At 42.6% G+C, this 16152-nt stretch overlaps 1 protein-coding gene across 1 annotated transcript in view; it reads left to right on the top strand.

Annotated features, from left to right (window-relative positions):
* Positions 1 to 16152, top strand: part of KIF13B (kinesin family member 13B) — a 142918-nt gene that overhangs the window by 47210 nt on the left and 79556 nt on the right. Inside the window, exons 3-4 of the mRNA XM_054062336.1 lie at positions 12923 to 12935; positions 14183 to 14243. Of these exons, the coding sequence (XP_053918311.1) occupies positions 12923 to 12935; positions 14183 to 14243 (74 nt within the window). The remainder of the gene's footprint in view (positions 1 to 12922; positions 12936 to 14182; positions 14244 to 16152) is intronic.

The raw sequence follows: 16152 nt of genomic DNA, 5'->3' as shown, positions 1-16152 counted from the left end.
TGGGAGGTGTCCCTGCCCATGCCAGGGGGGTTGGAACTGGATGATCTTTAAGGTTCCTTCCAATCCAAACCATTCTATGATTCTGTTATAATGTGACATACATAAAACTCGTACTTAACAACTTGTTTTTTTCATTTAGACCTTACAGATCTTCATCCAAGTGCCAGCATGATATGCTCTTTTCTCCCTTCAAAAGAGATTATAATAGAGTCCTATGCAGCACAGAAAATTAATTAACTGCTCATTTCATACGAATATGATGGGCTTTAAGGGTCCCTTCCAACCGAAACCATTCTGTGATTAAATGCTTGAGGATTCTGTGATTCCCCAAATGAGAGCTTTTATTTGGAACACAATAGGCATGAAAGAAGTGCAGTTCTTTTGAAATCGTTACATGGTGCATTGACTCAAGAATAGCTTGCCAAATATTTCCATTTAAAAAATGACCACAGCGTTTTGCTGAGGTGGTTGGGAGAAGAATAGACAAAGAAGATGCAAAGCTTGTCTTGTGGACAAAAGATAGATCTGGGAAATTAAAGGGCACAGAGGAGTGCTGCAGCGAATCAGTAGCACTTCTTCAGGCGGCAGTAGTTGGGAGTTCACTGAAGAAATCGGTATTTTGCAGAGAGAAGGAAATAGAACTGCTGAATACGCGAGCGATGTAGTCCTGTAGACAAGCTCAGGTGCTGCATCTTCAGGCTTGTCTCTTGTAGCTGTACATTCAGTTGTCTCTTGGCTTTCTGGTTTGCTTTGTGCACTCACAAGCCTTTCTTTTTCAATCCAGAGATGAGGTTTTTCTTTAGAACAAGTTCTTGATAATGCAGATCTATAGACTTTCATGCAGTTCTAGATTTAAGCGAATATTTCATTCTGCCTGGAGTGCTGTGGCATTTTTCCAGCAGTTCAGAGCCATTAGTAGGGCGTATATGGGACATGGAAGCTGAGCTGTCATGGTGAAGGCTTGCCTGTAATTTTCATAATATGCTATGTTTTCCCTTTGCTCCTCAGCAAACAGGTCAATTATAGCTTATTTCTCATCCCCATGCTGGGAAAATAACAGCTGATTTGGATGGAACAGTAAGGAGAAGGGTTTCTTTTCTAGGTCAGGCAAAAGAGCAGCTTAGGGCAAAAACATTATCCCGAAAAGCAGCAGACAAGAGGGGCTGCGGAGGGATCTCGGCTGCTTGTCTTAGTGGTTCTTTCTAGTCTTAGTTTCTCTGGGACAAAGATTTTATTTATTTCCTCATGCCAGCTACTCTGCTGGTAAGACTTGAGTCCTGAGAGCTCATTATGGCTTGGAAAAATGACAACGGAAGGGAACTCCTGCTTTCTGTAGTGGGGATGTGAGTAGGTGAGGAAAGAATCCCTTCCTAGCATTGCTTGTGGCAGATCTTGCAGCTGCTGAACTGTTTGAGTGGGTTTGCATAAATATAGTGCCAGGTAAAAAGGCTTGAAATAATTGTGAAGAAAAAGTCATGCATCAGGGTCAGGGTATGCTGAAATGCTTCGAATTTCTGTTGACATTGAGCATACAGCAAACAGCAAAATGGGGATTGATTGCTGCCTGTTTTCGAATCTTCATGTTATCAGTCGAGTTTGCTAAAACAGGTTGGAGGAATATAGATAGCATTGAAAGGGTTTATTGGGGGGGAGGAAGTGTTGTCTGTGCTCTTGGGAAGAAAGAGACGGTATGACACATTTTTCTTTTTTGAGAGATAGCAAACACTGATTTTTCTGTAACTGAATACTTGAGGCTTCTAATATGTTTCAAGATATTTTTGAAGTGCTCTTTTTGAGATGCCAGTATCTTGACAAGTTGCCGTTCTTGGGTTCTTTTCTTCCTACATTGGTTCAGATGGGCTGTGCTGTTCTTTCCTCTCCCAGGCTCCATGGACGTCAATGGAGGGAGGGTTGAGCCGAGAGTAAACAGATATTGTGCAACAACCTCTGGTTTATCTCTGTGATCGTGAGACATGTACGTGCTAAATTAAGGAAATTCAGGCAGTTACTGAACCGTGGAGGAAAGACAAATAGCTTCTATGCTAATGACGAGCCCTTCTTGCCTGCAGCTCTTATCTTTCCTTGCCATGCACAACTAGATCAACATCGTTTGTGGTTTCTAGTGTGTGTGTAGTTTTAAATACTGCTTGAGTTCCTAATTTCGAATTGGATCCAAAACAGGCCATGAATAGACTTGCCATGTGAAAATAATACTTTGATTGGCAGCTGCCTAGTTCTGGAGGCACCAAAACTGACCCTGAGGTATGGAGTTTTGCACTACGTGCCCAGCCAGAACTGCCCTCTTCAACAGACTCAGTGATGCTGAAATAGCAGTGAGATTCAGAAAGCAACTGGACACTGCATCCAGTGACGTTCCCAACCTTGTATATACACTGTGTGTACATAAACTATACCGTTAACATAAATTTCTTTACAAAATGCAGCCACAGCAATGTTCTCTTTTGAACTGCACCCGTTTCAAATATTACCTCCTTGCCTAGTGGCTGGTGGACTTAGGTCGGAGGACTTGAGTCCATTCATCTCCCCAAACAGACATCACGCTTTACAAAGAAAGGAGTATGTTACTCCTCACTTGAAGGCAAGACAAATTTGTAGAACGAGAAAACAAGGTGAAGGGCATAGTTTGACTTATTTAGACCACCAAGCTGGAAGGTGTCTCCCCAGCTGCAGTCTTTGTGATTATCTAACATAAATTGCATGGATGTCTGCAAATGGCTGTAACTTCTTTGGGGATGTGGTCTTTGCAGAAAATATATGGTAGCAGGTATTGTAATATAGACCTTCTTCACGGCCAAAATAATCCATTGGAAGGAGAGTAGATAGGGAATTAGCAAATACTCAAAGACAATTAAGCAACTGAGAGGCACATGTTCTATGCATTATGTTTTGAGGGAGTATGTGCATATTAAAAAAAAAATAGAAAACATTACTGGATTTTTAGTGCTCCCGAGAAGTTATTTGTTCCCTGGGTTGAAGAGTGCTTGGAGTAATACCTGTCTCTTCCAGTGACTGCCTGCATAATTATGAGAGTGAAGGGCCTGTGGGTCTCTCTTAAGATTTGGAGCCTCCACGGCTGCAGATCCCTTCATACTCCTGTGAGCAGCTCTATCACAGGCTACTCATTTTCCCTCTTCCTTGTTTGAAGCAGAGAGGTGCTGAAGCAGGTTAAATTTTTTGTTCACTAAGATTGAATGCACGTATTTGTGCATAGGTACAGTTTGTAAATATAAGCCTGTCTGCAGGGAAAAATCAACTCTCTTCCAAAATGATTGAGTCATGTATTTGTGTTTTCAAGGAGACAGACAGTCTCAAACTGGGTTAAAGTAGAGGCTCTAATGAGTTTATGAATTGGATGATACTACCTAGAGTCCCATGTTTGGTCCTGTAGTCCTCAGCACAGGAAGGACATGGATCTGTTGGTCTGTTGGAGTGAGTTCAGAGGAGGCCATAAAAATGATCAAAGGCCTAGAGCACCTCCCATACCAGGACAGGCTGAGAGAGTTGGGATTGTTCAGCCTGGAGAAGACAAGGCTGTGGGGAGACTTTAGGATAGCTTTCCAGTACTGAAAGGGGCTCCAGGAAATCTGGGAAGGGGCTCTTGGTCAGAGAGTGCAGAGACTGGATGAGGAAGAATGGTTTGAAGCTGAAAGAGAGGAGATTGGGATGAGATCTTAGGAAGAAATGTTTTCTTTGAGGATGGCGGGGCACTAGCACAGGTTGCCTGGAGAACTAGTGGCTACCCCATCCCTGGAGGTGTTCAAGACCGGGTTGGATGGGGCTTTGAACAGCCTAATCCAATAGGAGTTGTTCCTCCCCACTGCAAGGGTGTTGGAACTGGATGAGCTTTGAGGTCTCTTCCAAACTAAACCATTTCATGATTAATTGTGTATGACAGTGACTTGGCTTTTTAGCCCCAGCCTGAAGTTAGGAGCTATACTGGGCGAGAATGCTGTGCAAACAGACACGTACTTAGCTGATGCTGTTGAATAAGATTATCATACATGTTTCTGTACACCTATGCAGACACTCACATGCTTCTCTATCTGCCTCTTCAGGAGCTTATCATGCAGCTCCTGGGCTGGCCAGGGATCACATTTGACTGCAGCAAGTCATGCCGTTCTCCCAGAGGCAAAGCAGGTTTTCTGTCAAATCTCGGCTAAAACCGTCGTGTTTCCATCAGGAGATCTGTCAGTGGGCTTAATAGGCTGGTGAATCCTAAGTGGGCTTTTTTCTTCCCTCCCTTGGTTATAAAATGGTAGCTACTTTAAGATCTATTAAAACATATCGCCATTCACAATAGCAATAGAAAGTTTGGGTACTGGCTGTTCATCAAACATTTTCTAGGGCACAACAGTATTGCCACATCCGAGTGTGTACAAACAAAAGGATAAAGCTGTAATCCCCTTGTCATAACACGAGCTTTCTGGGATACATACACTACTAGAATGTGGTCAGGACTAAGCAGATTATTGCGCTGAGACCAACAATACGGAAAGTTGAGCTCCAACTAGAAAACAGCCCAAACCCACAAAGCTGCTGTTCTGCCTTTATTCTTGTTTTTGGGGGAGGCTGTTTTGTTGGGTTTTTTTTTATTTGAAGACCTGGCAAAAGTTAGTTTTGTCAGTAGAAACTAAGTAACCGCCAACTATGCCTGGAATGCCTTGAAGCACTGGAGGAATTTTCCAAGTAACAGTGATTACTTTTGTTCCTTTTAGCTGTACAAGTTTCGGCTTTGAACTGCATGTGTTCTTTCCCATTTTTTGTGATGTATTTGGGGATTTTTGTTTTAAAGAGACTGTTTCTGCTAGCAAACGCTCCATGGCTCTGATAGGGCAGTATGGTTTTCTCCCAAAGAGCTCAGGATTGCTGTGGAGGTAAAACTGAGACTTTGTAAGAACAGTATTAATTGGAGGATGATGGATTCTGAGTGACAATCCAGATATTTGAGTCTAGTAGAATTCAGCATTTTGATAGTGCTTGATATACATGTAGAAATGGGGAATCATAGAATCGCTTGGTTGGAAAAGACCTTTGAGATCATCGAGTCCAACTGTACCTGTCCGCTACTAAACCAGATCCCTGAGCACCTAATCTACCCATCTTTTAAAGAATTCCAGGGACTGGGGACTCAACCACCTCCCTGGGCAGCATCTGCCAGTACCCAAGAACCCTTTCCAGGAAGAAATTTTTCCTGATGTCTAATCTGAACCTCCCCTGGTGTGACTCGAGGCTGTTTCTTCTTGTCCTATCTCTTGTTCCTTGGGAGAAGAGACCAGCACCCACCTCACTCCAGCCTCCTTTCACGGAGTTGTAGACAGTGATAACATCTCCTCTCAGCCTCCTTTTTTTCCAGGCTAAACAGCCCTAGTTCCCCGAGCTGCTCCTCATAAGGTTTGTTCTCCAGCCCCTTCACCAACTTTGTTGCCCTTCTCTGGGTGTGCTCCAGCCCATCCATGTCTTTCTTAGAATGAGAGGCCCAAAACTGAACCCAGGATTCGAGGTGTGGCCTCAGCATTGCTGAGTCCAGGGAGACAATCACTTCCCTGGTCCTGCTAGCAACACTGTTCCTGATACAAGCAAAAAGAATAATAAAAAAATAAAAAAAAAATAAAAAAGGACTATAAACTGTTAAACCAAATAACTTTAAGTACCTTATCTTCTGCAGTATGCTGGGAAAATGGATTTCTAAGTATTGTAGAATAAACAGCCCTGAAGTGATCGAACTTGATTTAGTTGGCATTTCCTCTCATTGTCTACCTGCCAGCAGCAAAATGTGTTGCAAGTTGTAGTTATCTGCTATGCAGAAAGGGAGGAAACAACCCCTCAATGAATTCTGCTGTTTCTTATCGGTTGTCATACCACTGTCTTTCAATTCTGTCTTTGCTAGGGAAATAAAGAAATGTATTGTCTACATTTTATTTCACCATTGGCTGGCTTGCTTTTATGCTGGGAAAGAAATTCTTCAGCTGAAATTTAAACAGTAAAATGCTGAACATTGCAGTGCCTTTTCTACCTAACTGCTGGCTCTTCAAAACACCTTACTCTGAATCATTCAGCTAGAAAGAAAAATGCTACCAGTTAAAGAACCTGCATCAGAAAGATTGCAGGGCTCCTGACCTTCAAACAAATACAAGATCTTCTTGGTAGTTTTTTGTGCCCACGTCCTTATCTGGCATGCTTGAAATTATCACATTCAGACTTGCTGGTGCTAGAGCTCAGGAATTCCTACAAATCTTATCAGTTTCTCTCCACTAGGAAGCTCCTCTGTTAGAGTGGAGGATGTATTTGCTTCTTCACGGTAGAAGAGAAACTGAAAAATTGTGGGTCCTGTTATTTCAAAGTGAAAGACAGCACAGGAGTGGTTTGTTGAATCCTGCCTCTCATTACGGGCAGCTATCTGCTGCTGAGGCGGAGGGAGCGATGCACACATCCTTTTGAAATTCCACTCAACACCAAGTATTTGCCCTCCAGGGTACAGCTGGGGGGTCTAACTCAAAAGTCTTGTTTGAAGGATAGTTTTCTTGAACAACCCTTCATCCATCCATCGCTCCTCAAACAAAGCCGCTTAGGTTTGCTGAGTAAAGCTCTGCGCTGAGGTTCTGTGAAAGTGGTGTTTGTTTTTTCTGAGGTTTTCCCAAGCATTCTTACCCTGCTGTGTCTGAGTGGAAGGGTTCCCTAAAGGTGGTGGTGTGAGTTTGAGCAGGGAAGCTCATGGCAGGTGAGTGAAAAAGGAGCACTGTGCAAAAGCCACAAAAGCAATTGAGCATTATAGTTGGAGCACCTCCCATATGACGACAGGCTGAGACAGTGGAGGTTGTTCAGCCTGGAGAAGACAAGGCTCCAGGGGGACCTTAGAGCAGCCTCCCAGAGCATACTTCAAAGAGCATATAGTAAAGCTGGGAAGTGGCTCTTTATCGGGAAGAATAGGGATAGGATGAGGGGGAACGATTTTAAGCTGAAAGAAGGGAGATTTTGATGAGATCTTAGGAAGAAATGCTCTTCTGTGAGGGTGGGGAGGCCATGGCTCAGGTTGCCCAGAGAAGTGATGGCTACCCCATCCCTGGAGGTGTTCAAGGCCAGATTGGATGAGGCTTTGAGCAGCCTGATCCAGTGGGAGGTGTCCGTGCCCATGGCAGGGGTTTGGAACTGGATGATCTTTTAGGTCCCTTCTGACTCAAACCATTCTATAATTCTGTTGTAGTTCAAGGTTTTTCATACAAGAGCTGTTTGGGGCACACTTAACCAGGGAAAGGAAGGAAAAAAAGATCTGTGGGGATAACTAGTTCTACCCAGTATAGCATTAGTTATTTGGTTCCAGGGAATAGCTTATATGTGATGCAGTAGTTATTGTACTGGTTTTATCTTCAACAATTCCTGTGATGGTGTGGTTTCATTAATAATGGCTGAGGTTGGAAGGGAACTCTGGAGGCCATCAGACTTTGGTCCTTTTGGTGCCATGCAGGAGTTTCTTCGCATTGACATGGTCTGGAGCCCAGGTCTGGGGCTGCCTTTCCCCTTGTGCTGATAGTCACATATGCGTTAAGCAACAATGACGATGTAGTTACAGCATCGCACTTGTCTTCCAGATTTCCTTGGAAGTGTGGAGCAGGCGTCGTGGTTGTGAGCATTATTACAGGCTCTGTGAATGTGGGCTGTGAACTCTGTACAGTTGATACTGGATTTAAGGAGTATCAGAGACAGTGGTTGGCACTATATCTCAGCCTTGAGAGTGGAAGGTTTAGGGGAAACCTTATTACCATGTACCAGTACATAAAGGGTGTCTACCAAGAGGCTGGAGGCTCCCTTTTTACAAGAAATCACACGGAAAAGACAAGTGATAATGGGTATAAGTTGCTCCTGGGGAGATTCTGATTGTATTCCAGAAGAAAACTTTTCACCGTGAGAACAGTTAAACACTGGGATAATCTCCCCAAAGAAGTGGTGGATTCCTCTACACTGGACACTTTTAAGACTCCGCTTGACAGGGTGCTGGGCATCTCATTGAAACTATAGATCAGCTAAAAAAAGTTTGGACTGGATTATCCTTGAGATCCCTTCCAACCTGGCATTCTATGATTCTAATATTCTGTAGAAACTTTAAAAAGGATAAACTTGCTACAAAGTGGAGTCGTTCCTCTATCCAAAGGCTAAATTGCTGTGACACATGATGCCAACTTTACTCTTAAAACGTGTGTGAATACAAATGGATTTAAGGCAAATCCCATCTAACTCAGCTGGGAGCATAAAGAAGTGGTCATACAGAGTGATCGCTGGGAGACACCAATGCCTTTCTACTGCTGACCATCAAGTTTTAGCCTATCAGTATTTTTTTCTAGTTGTGTTTTTAGCTACTTCCAAGGGTTTATGCTGAACAGTTCCTCCTGAAGGGTATAAAATAGTACTGATTACACTGGAATTCGATATATACTTGGTTTTGCAGTGGTTATGGAAGATTGGAAGTGGAAAGCAATAAACATTTCTGAGGGTTTGCTGGGACTTCCCTAATTCATAGTAATGGTTGTAATTGTTCCCTCTTTCCTTTTTTTTTTTTTTTTTAACCCACACATTCTTTTCATATTTTGCTTTTCTAGAAGCTTCTGCAAGTGATAAAATTATGTCTCAATTCCATATATCCAGCATAGCCTTGTGTCACTGAGCAGCCTCAGCAAGATGTATAGTTTGGATGTTGTTGTGGTCACTGCTGGCACAGTAAACGTTCCTTTTAAGAAAAAAAATCCCTGCCTTGTCAGATCATTTACAGCCTCTGGACCTCTATTCCCTGCTTTCTGCCTCGCTGACTCCCACCTTTCTCCTCCTGTTTGCCCCAGATGCCCGTTTCTGATTGAGGCAAGAAGCAGGATGCGCTGTGACTGATTTAGAGCATGTGCTGATTTGCCAGCTGGCTGCTATCTCTGTGCTGTGAGGCAGCCAGACAGAACAGATAAGGCCTGAGCTCTCCTCACGTCCTTCCAGTTTCACCTCTACTCATTTGCTGTGGCGTTATCCCCACAAGGTTTGAAAAATCTATAATATACTTAAGGTCATTGTCCCTTCCCTCTCCTTTTGAACCTGGAAAGCCAGAGTAAAACCTAATCTGAAATGTTATTAAAATAGCACTAATAAGTTGCTGAACAGAGTAGTTTGTTGTGCTTGAATAGCTTCATCAGAGGATGCAGGAATAGTATGAGGGGGGAGTGGTTGTAAGCTTAAGCAGGGGAGATATAGATTAGATATCAGGAAGAAATTCACAGCAAGGGTGGTGAGGCACTGGCCAAGGCTGGCCAGAGAAGTTGTGGCTGCCTCATCTCTGAAGGTGTTCAAGGCCAGGTTGGATGGGGCTTTGAGCAACCTGATCCAGAGGGAGGTGTCCCTGACCATGGCAGGGGGTTGGAACTGGATGATCTTTAAGCTCCCTTCTGACCCAAACCATTCTATGATATAATTCATTATTAGTGATTCTATTCTTTTCAAATGAAATAGAAGCAGTAGTGATATTGGACATGTACTGATGTACTGATGGTCTCAGCTGAGAATTGCTCTGTTTGCATTCGGTGTTGAAATTGTACGTAAGACCTGTGAAATCACTAGCATTTTTATGTGAAAGCAAATATGTCCTTGTCAATAAGCTTATAACACAGACGAGGTAGCTTAAAAAGAAATGATTACTCAGGGCTGCATGTCTTCTTTCACTCTTGAAACAGCTTATATATTCCCTTGGCTGTAACAAATAAAATAGTAATAAATGTAGGCAGTTGTTTTAGAGTATTCTCTTTCTCCTTTTTTAATTTTAGAACCCCTAGATACATTAGATTTCCCCCACTGCTGTTTGACATTGAGTTGAAAAGAGATAAAAGAGGTGAGCTGGCAAAGGACGATCCTGTCAGTCTGGATTCCAGTGCAAATCTGTAGCTGAAAGCATCTTGGTGACACCCTTGAGTAGCTGAAAGATAAGTTTTCCTTTCCTGTTCTGGACCTTTCTGCTGCTTTTGAGATGGATGGGACTTACTGGCTGTCAGCCAAGGAAGGACAGTGACTCCTGTCTGCACCTCTGATGTGACAGCATCCTCGAGGACTCTGCCAGGTAGCTTCTGTAATCATCATTCTACTGTGTGTTCCTTTGCACTCATAGAATGGTTTGGGTGGGAAGGGATCTTAAAGCCCATCCAGTTCCAACCCTCCTGCCATGGACATGGACGCCTTCCGCTGGATCAGATTGTTCAAAGCCCCATTGAATCTGGCCTTAAACACCTTCAGGTGTTTAAGGGCTGGGGTAGCTGTGACTTCTCTGGGCAACCTGGGCCAGGGCCTCACCACCCTACTAGGAAAACGTTTCTTTCTAATATTCACTTAAATCTCCCCTCATTCAGCTTAAAATCATTCCCCCTCATCCCATCCCTGTTCCCCCTCCCTTGTAGACACTGGTTTGGACATGGAGTTTGGTGTCAGCAGTTTGCAGGTGACACAACTGTACGTGTTCTTTTCTGCTTTAGAACTACTGGTGATTCGTTACAATCCATTGAGTTGTCAGTATCAGGATCCCTTAGTGGGTTGGTTTTTTTTTGCTAACACCAGACTTAACCATAGGAAACGTCCTTTGCCTACTTTGCCGTCATCTGTGTTTTGTTGTAGGAGATACTTTCGTGCTCTGTATGAGATGCTGTTTCTTGTCATTTATGATTTCATCACCTCTGGGATGGAGAGTAGCAATCCACCATACTTGGGCATGGAGCCTCCTCTAAACACCCAGCACCATCAGTGTGTATTTGTAGCTGCGCAGGCTGCTGTGGGTGCTGTGTCTCCATATCTATTAATTTCCCAAAGGATTTCCCTTCAAGCTGAAAACCTTTTGATGGGTTTCTGAGCTCAGCTGTCGCAGCACACGGCTGCAGCGCTAATGGGTTTGGATGTGCACAACACAGTGCTGTGTAATATTGTATGCACCCTTAATGTTTTCCTTAGGGGAGCATTTGTTAGATTTTTTTTCTCCTCTTGGTGTAAAGGTCACAGAGCAAGATACAGCTCTAGGTCCCTGTGCTGTATCCTAAACACTGCGCACTGGGTTTCTTGGATGTAGGGTTTCCATTTGCGCATATTTGGATTAAGTGAGGCTGCAAGTGAGACACAGTTTTGTGTGTTTGTGCAGCTCTTTACCAAATGAGATACTTAAATTAAGACCTTTAGTCTCACCTAATCTTGAGGATTTATGTAGCCTAGTATATATTCCATCCTCTTAACATTGTATATGTGATATGACTGCTGAGATTATGTCCTTGTTGCTGCTTTAATCCAAATACTCTATACGTATTGTATATGTGCTGTATTGAGGGCTGGAAAGGTCAACTGCACTGTTGCGATATAATCCTGCCTTGGAATGGTGCTGGGGAATATGAGCATGACTGTGTGCTGAGTTAAGAGCAGCTCACATCTCCGAGTGCTAAACTCAGACTTAAGATCCAGGCTGCTAGTCTCTTTATTTTACAATGAGAACGATCTTCCTGTAGGAATAGGAACAAGCAGGAGCACCCCTAAAGGTCACTAGGCATTTTCCAGTGAAGTCCTTCAGCAAAAGGCTCCAGTAGCATTTCAGTCCAGAGAGAGACAAGAAAAAGCTCTTGTGTCTCTCTTGGACTAAACCAGAAGGGCTGTCTGCTGTCTTCTGTGTCTGGATCAAAGTCCTGGTGAAGGAGGTTCCGTCATTACACCTCCATCTCTCCAACCCACCCCAGACCAACAGCTTCCACAGTCAAGAGGATGCTGATGAGGACTTTGGGAGAGCTTTTATTCAAACTTAGCCAGGCGGCAGGGGGAAAAGGGATCGGGTTGTTATTATTCCTTGAATGACCCTGCGACATGGCTGTCATGGGGTAACCTGGCTTAAATAACCACCCAGTATAGCGAGTTGAGCTGGCTGCTGCAGTCCAAAGGCACTGTTGTTCCTCTTGCATCAAACAGATATGCATGTTAAAATCCAAGCCTGAGTAAAATTACTATTTTAAAACTCGCTTCTCGACCCATATGAGCAGCAAGAACTCAGAGAATGATCTTACACGGCTCCTGTGTCCTTCTCCTGCTCTGTTCAACAGAAAACAGTGGTGCTTGCCACAAGGCTTTACTTGTTACTGATATCAGGAGCTTCCTAATCTCATGTGGAAGGTCTAGGACAAGGAGAATATTGGTTCCTTGTTGTGTGTTTGCATTTCTCCAGTCCTATGTATGTGGGAAGGCTCTATAACCTGCTGATGGGGCACTGACTGAAGCTGTGTCATTGTTTTAAAGATCACACCAGTACTTACTGAGTTGTGTAAAAGAAACTTTTAAATGATGCACATAACAGATTAAAGGAATTGCTGTTCTCTGCTCATTCTTTTAGGGATACAAATGTTTGCTCTGCTGCCCCAGCAACCCGAGGACACTGAGTTGGGCAAGTCCCAGGGCTGGACTCTGAAATTTCCTCTTGAATAACTCTCCTGAAGTTCCTGTTTGAGTGGTTTTGGAAATTTTTACTTTGCTTGAGTACTTTTTTTTTTAAGAGGCAGTGACACCAAACTGGAGAGAGACGTGTCACAGGAAAAACAAACTGGGAGAGATTGAGCAAGAGCTGGTGGCAGCATGAGGAAGATCAGTGGCTTTCAATTTAAAATCAGCTCGCTCAAGGCAACATCTCAGATTTTACCCTGAAATGAGATAACATTGGTTTATAAAATAACTTGTCGTCTGTAAGCAAGGGAAGGTCTGAGGAGAGAAATGAAATTTTTAAATACACCGTTCCAGTAATGAAGTATTAATGACAAATAATTAATCTCAAATCATTACATCTAACAGTGTTTTTCTTTTGTCTTCCTTTTTCTGACCCCAACCCTTACAAAATCCTTTCTGCTCCTGATGCTCCGGGGAACAGCAGGACCCAACCGAAGGTAAGGACTTCTACTGCATGTTAAATCAGTGTGAAAAATTGTCCTATCACTTATTCAGTCTTGAATTATCCACATATTAAAAGCATTTTGCAAAACAGCTCAGTAGTTGATCAGCTGTTGAGTAAGAAACTCGAAGAATCTTCCTCCTGCAAAAGAGCACTGTACAGCCTGTGCCAAGAACTGAGTCACAGGAACAAATGAGAACACATACTCAGCATTACAGGCTGCGAGTGGAAGACTGCTTGTTATTTGTGGGCCTTTAAAAGCATTTTCTGGTGTTTGTGAAGCCCATCCAGTTCCAACCCCCTGCTGTGGGCAGGAACACCTCCCACTGGATCAGGTTCCTCGAAGCCCCATCCAACCTGGCCTTGAAACCTCCAGGGGTGGGACAGCCAACACTTCTCTGGGCAGCCTGTTGTGTCTCACCACCCTTCACATCATGAAGAAGAACTTTTGCCTATGCGAGTGTAGGTCAGATATTACACTGTGTAGGGTTTTTTTTTTCTTACAAATATGTATCCAGGGCAGTTGTTTATGCATACACCTGGTTTTGCAGCCTGAGGCCCTGAAATGTTCATTTTCAGCTTTGAAAGGTATCTGGGGACCTTTAAATATGGATTTACCACAAAATTAAAACCTTTCTGTTTAGAAAGATTATAGTGCTGCTCTTCTCATGATAAAACTCACTTGCTCTGTACCAGTATTCTTTACCAGTATTCTTTACCAGTATTAGACTTCGATGATGACTGCTGCTCGTCAGCAGTCTTTAAAGACATTTGCCTCTTGGACAAAAAGAGATGCCTACCCTAAAGCATGGGCTTGATTTATGGAGATGGGAGATACCACAGATGGTAGGCAGGGACAGCCATGGGACATCTGACAGGGTGCAAAGTAGAAAGTCTTGCGAAAAATAAAGTGCAAAGAGGGATTTAAAGGAGAGCTCCTTGACATCCACTCCATTGCCATGTGAAGAGCTTTTGGAGAACACGGAGTGGGATTCACACAGTAGGAAGGAGGAATTGAAAACAAGGAGCAAATAAAAACCAGGAACAGGCTTATATATGAGAAGGTGCAATGTTTGTTTAGGTTTCACACAAATGAGTAACTCTGTGGGCATGTGTGTTATGTTCAGAATGGCCCCAAGGAGCGTGATGTTAGCCAGCATCATACAGAGCTGTCAAAATTTTGGTAACATATTTGATTTGGCAACATATTTTATAAGGTATGCTGCTTGTTTTTTCCTGCAGGTGTTTGCATATGATCACTGCTTTTGGTCTATGGATGAATCGGTCAAAGAAAAATATGCAGGTAATATTTACTGTAGCTTTGTGCTTGTTGTCTCCAAGTGCAAATGATCTGATTAAACTACAGTATTTGCTACAGGGCACAGACCATCTGGCGCAAAGGGCCTTCCGCTGCATGACTGCTTGGTGTCAAAAGCAAAAGGAAAAGCTTCAGTCATTCCTGTTTCTCTTTTCCAAAGATGATAATAATACCAATAGGCATCACTGTCCTATCACACATGGCAGTGTGGGAAATGGAGAAATCCATAGAATCATAGAATAGTTTGGGTGGGAATGGACCTTAAAGATCATCCAGTTTCAACCCCCCTGCCATGGGCAGAGACACCTCCCACTGGATGAGGTTGCTCAAAGCCCCATCTAACCTGGCCTTCAACACCTCCAGGGATGGGGCAGCCACCACTGCTCTGGGCAACCTGGGCCAGTGCCTCCTCACCCTCGCAGGAAAACATCTTTTTCTAAGATCTCATCTCAATCTCCCTCCCTTCTTTCACCTTAAAACCGCTCTCCCTCATCCTGTGACTACAATGGGTTACTTGTGTTTACATCTTTATTTAAAATACTGTTCCAAGTCCATTATTTTAAAAGCATTGAATCAATTTCTTTTCAGGATTTGCGGAACATTGCTATGTGTAATTTCATGTTTCTCAGTGCTGATGGGAGTTTGGAATCATATTAGAACTTAATAATGGAGTATTACATATGGGTATGTGAATGCCTATGGTCTGGTGGGAATGCGTGCTGTATTTAGTTAAAAGTTTTCTGTGTCTGGTTATGACACATTTTGGCAAATGATCATGGCAAAATGCGAAATATATTTGGACTTTCTGCTCTTGTGATTTATTCCTTTTACGCTAGTTATCTCTTAAAGTTGGGAATATGTTAAAGCTTGTTTATATTTATTTTATTTTTTTTTTAAATCAGAAAAATAAAAGGCCCATGTGCTTCTAGGTTTTAATTTCTCTAATAAATAACCATTGAATGGTAATTTAAGGAGGAACTGTGAAAACTGTGATACTTTCAGCTGTACAAATTACAGGCAGGAAAAATTTTTGTTTCCCAAACTAACGGATACTCATGAGTCACTTATATTCTGGTCTGTTACACATTGGAAGTGTTAGGTCCAAACCTATTCCACTGTGCTTAGCTGTTAGTAATATTAATTATATTGCTATTAGTAATTAATGCACGACTGTTAGTAATTTTCATTAGGAATTTTAAATTCTGAGTGGACTTGAATGTGAACATACAGACTTAACCAGTGAGAGAAGGGAGAGTCTTTCAGGAACATTAATGTAATTGAGAGGCCTTTTCAGTTCACGAAGTTCTTCCATGTCTTGTTTAGACTTTAGCTTCTCTGCTTCGTTTTGTTTTAACACAAAATACCCAACTATATTATGCATTTTTCCCTCCGCTTGGAAAAGGAGCCAAAAAGCTGTTCCTACAGATCAAGTTCAATTACAAAAGAAGATTCCTACAGATCAAGTTCAATTACAATAGCCTGTATTTTGCTGATGTATGCCTTGTGCTGTAATATCTCCCACATAGTTGTGATTCCTCCTCTGCAAAATCTCGTCATGATATTAGTTAATACCTTGTACATTTACAGTAAAATTAGTATCTACTAATTTCCCTAGACTAAAATCAAATGGCAGTTATTAAAATGTATGTGTTGGGTATATTGTCAGTGTCATTCACTGGTAGATTTTCTGCTGATAAAACTTCTCAATGTGATCATTAACAGGATGTAGTTTTGGTCACATGCAGGTATATGTATGATAACCACAGCATCTGATTCTTCCAGTAGCATGAATCTGGAGAATGTCTACTGGGTGATGGTCTTGCTGTTCTAGAGGGAGCAAGTACTGCATGCTCTTTAGGCAATGACAGCAGGAAAATATGAACTGTTTTTACAG

This window comes from Cuculus canorus, chromosome 3, assembly GCF_017976375.1.
Source record: "Cuculus canorus isolate bCucCan1 chromosome 3, bCucCan1.pri, whole genome shotgun sequence".
Taxonomy (NCBI): Eukaryota; Metazoa; Chordata; class Aves; order Cuculiformes; family Cuculidae; genus Cuculus; species Cuculus canorus.
Note: the sequence above shows the minus strand (reverse complement) of the source record. Positions and strands in the feature narration are given on the sequence as shown.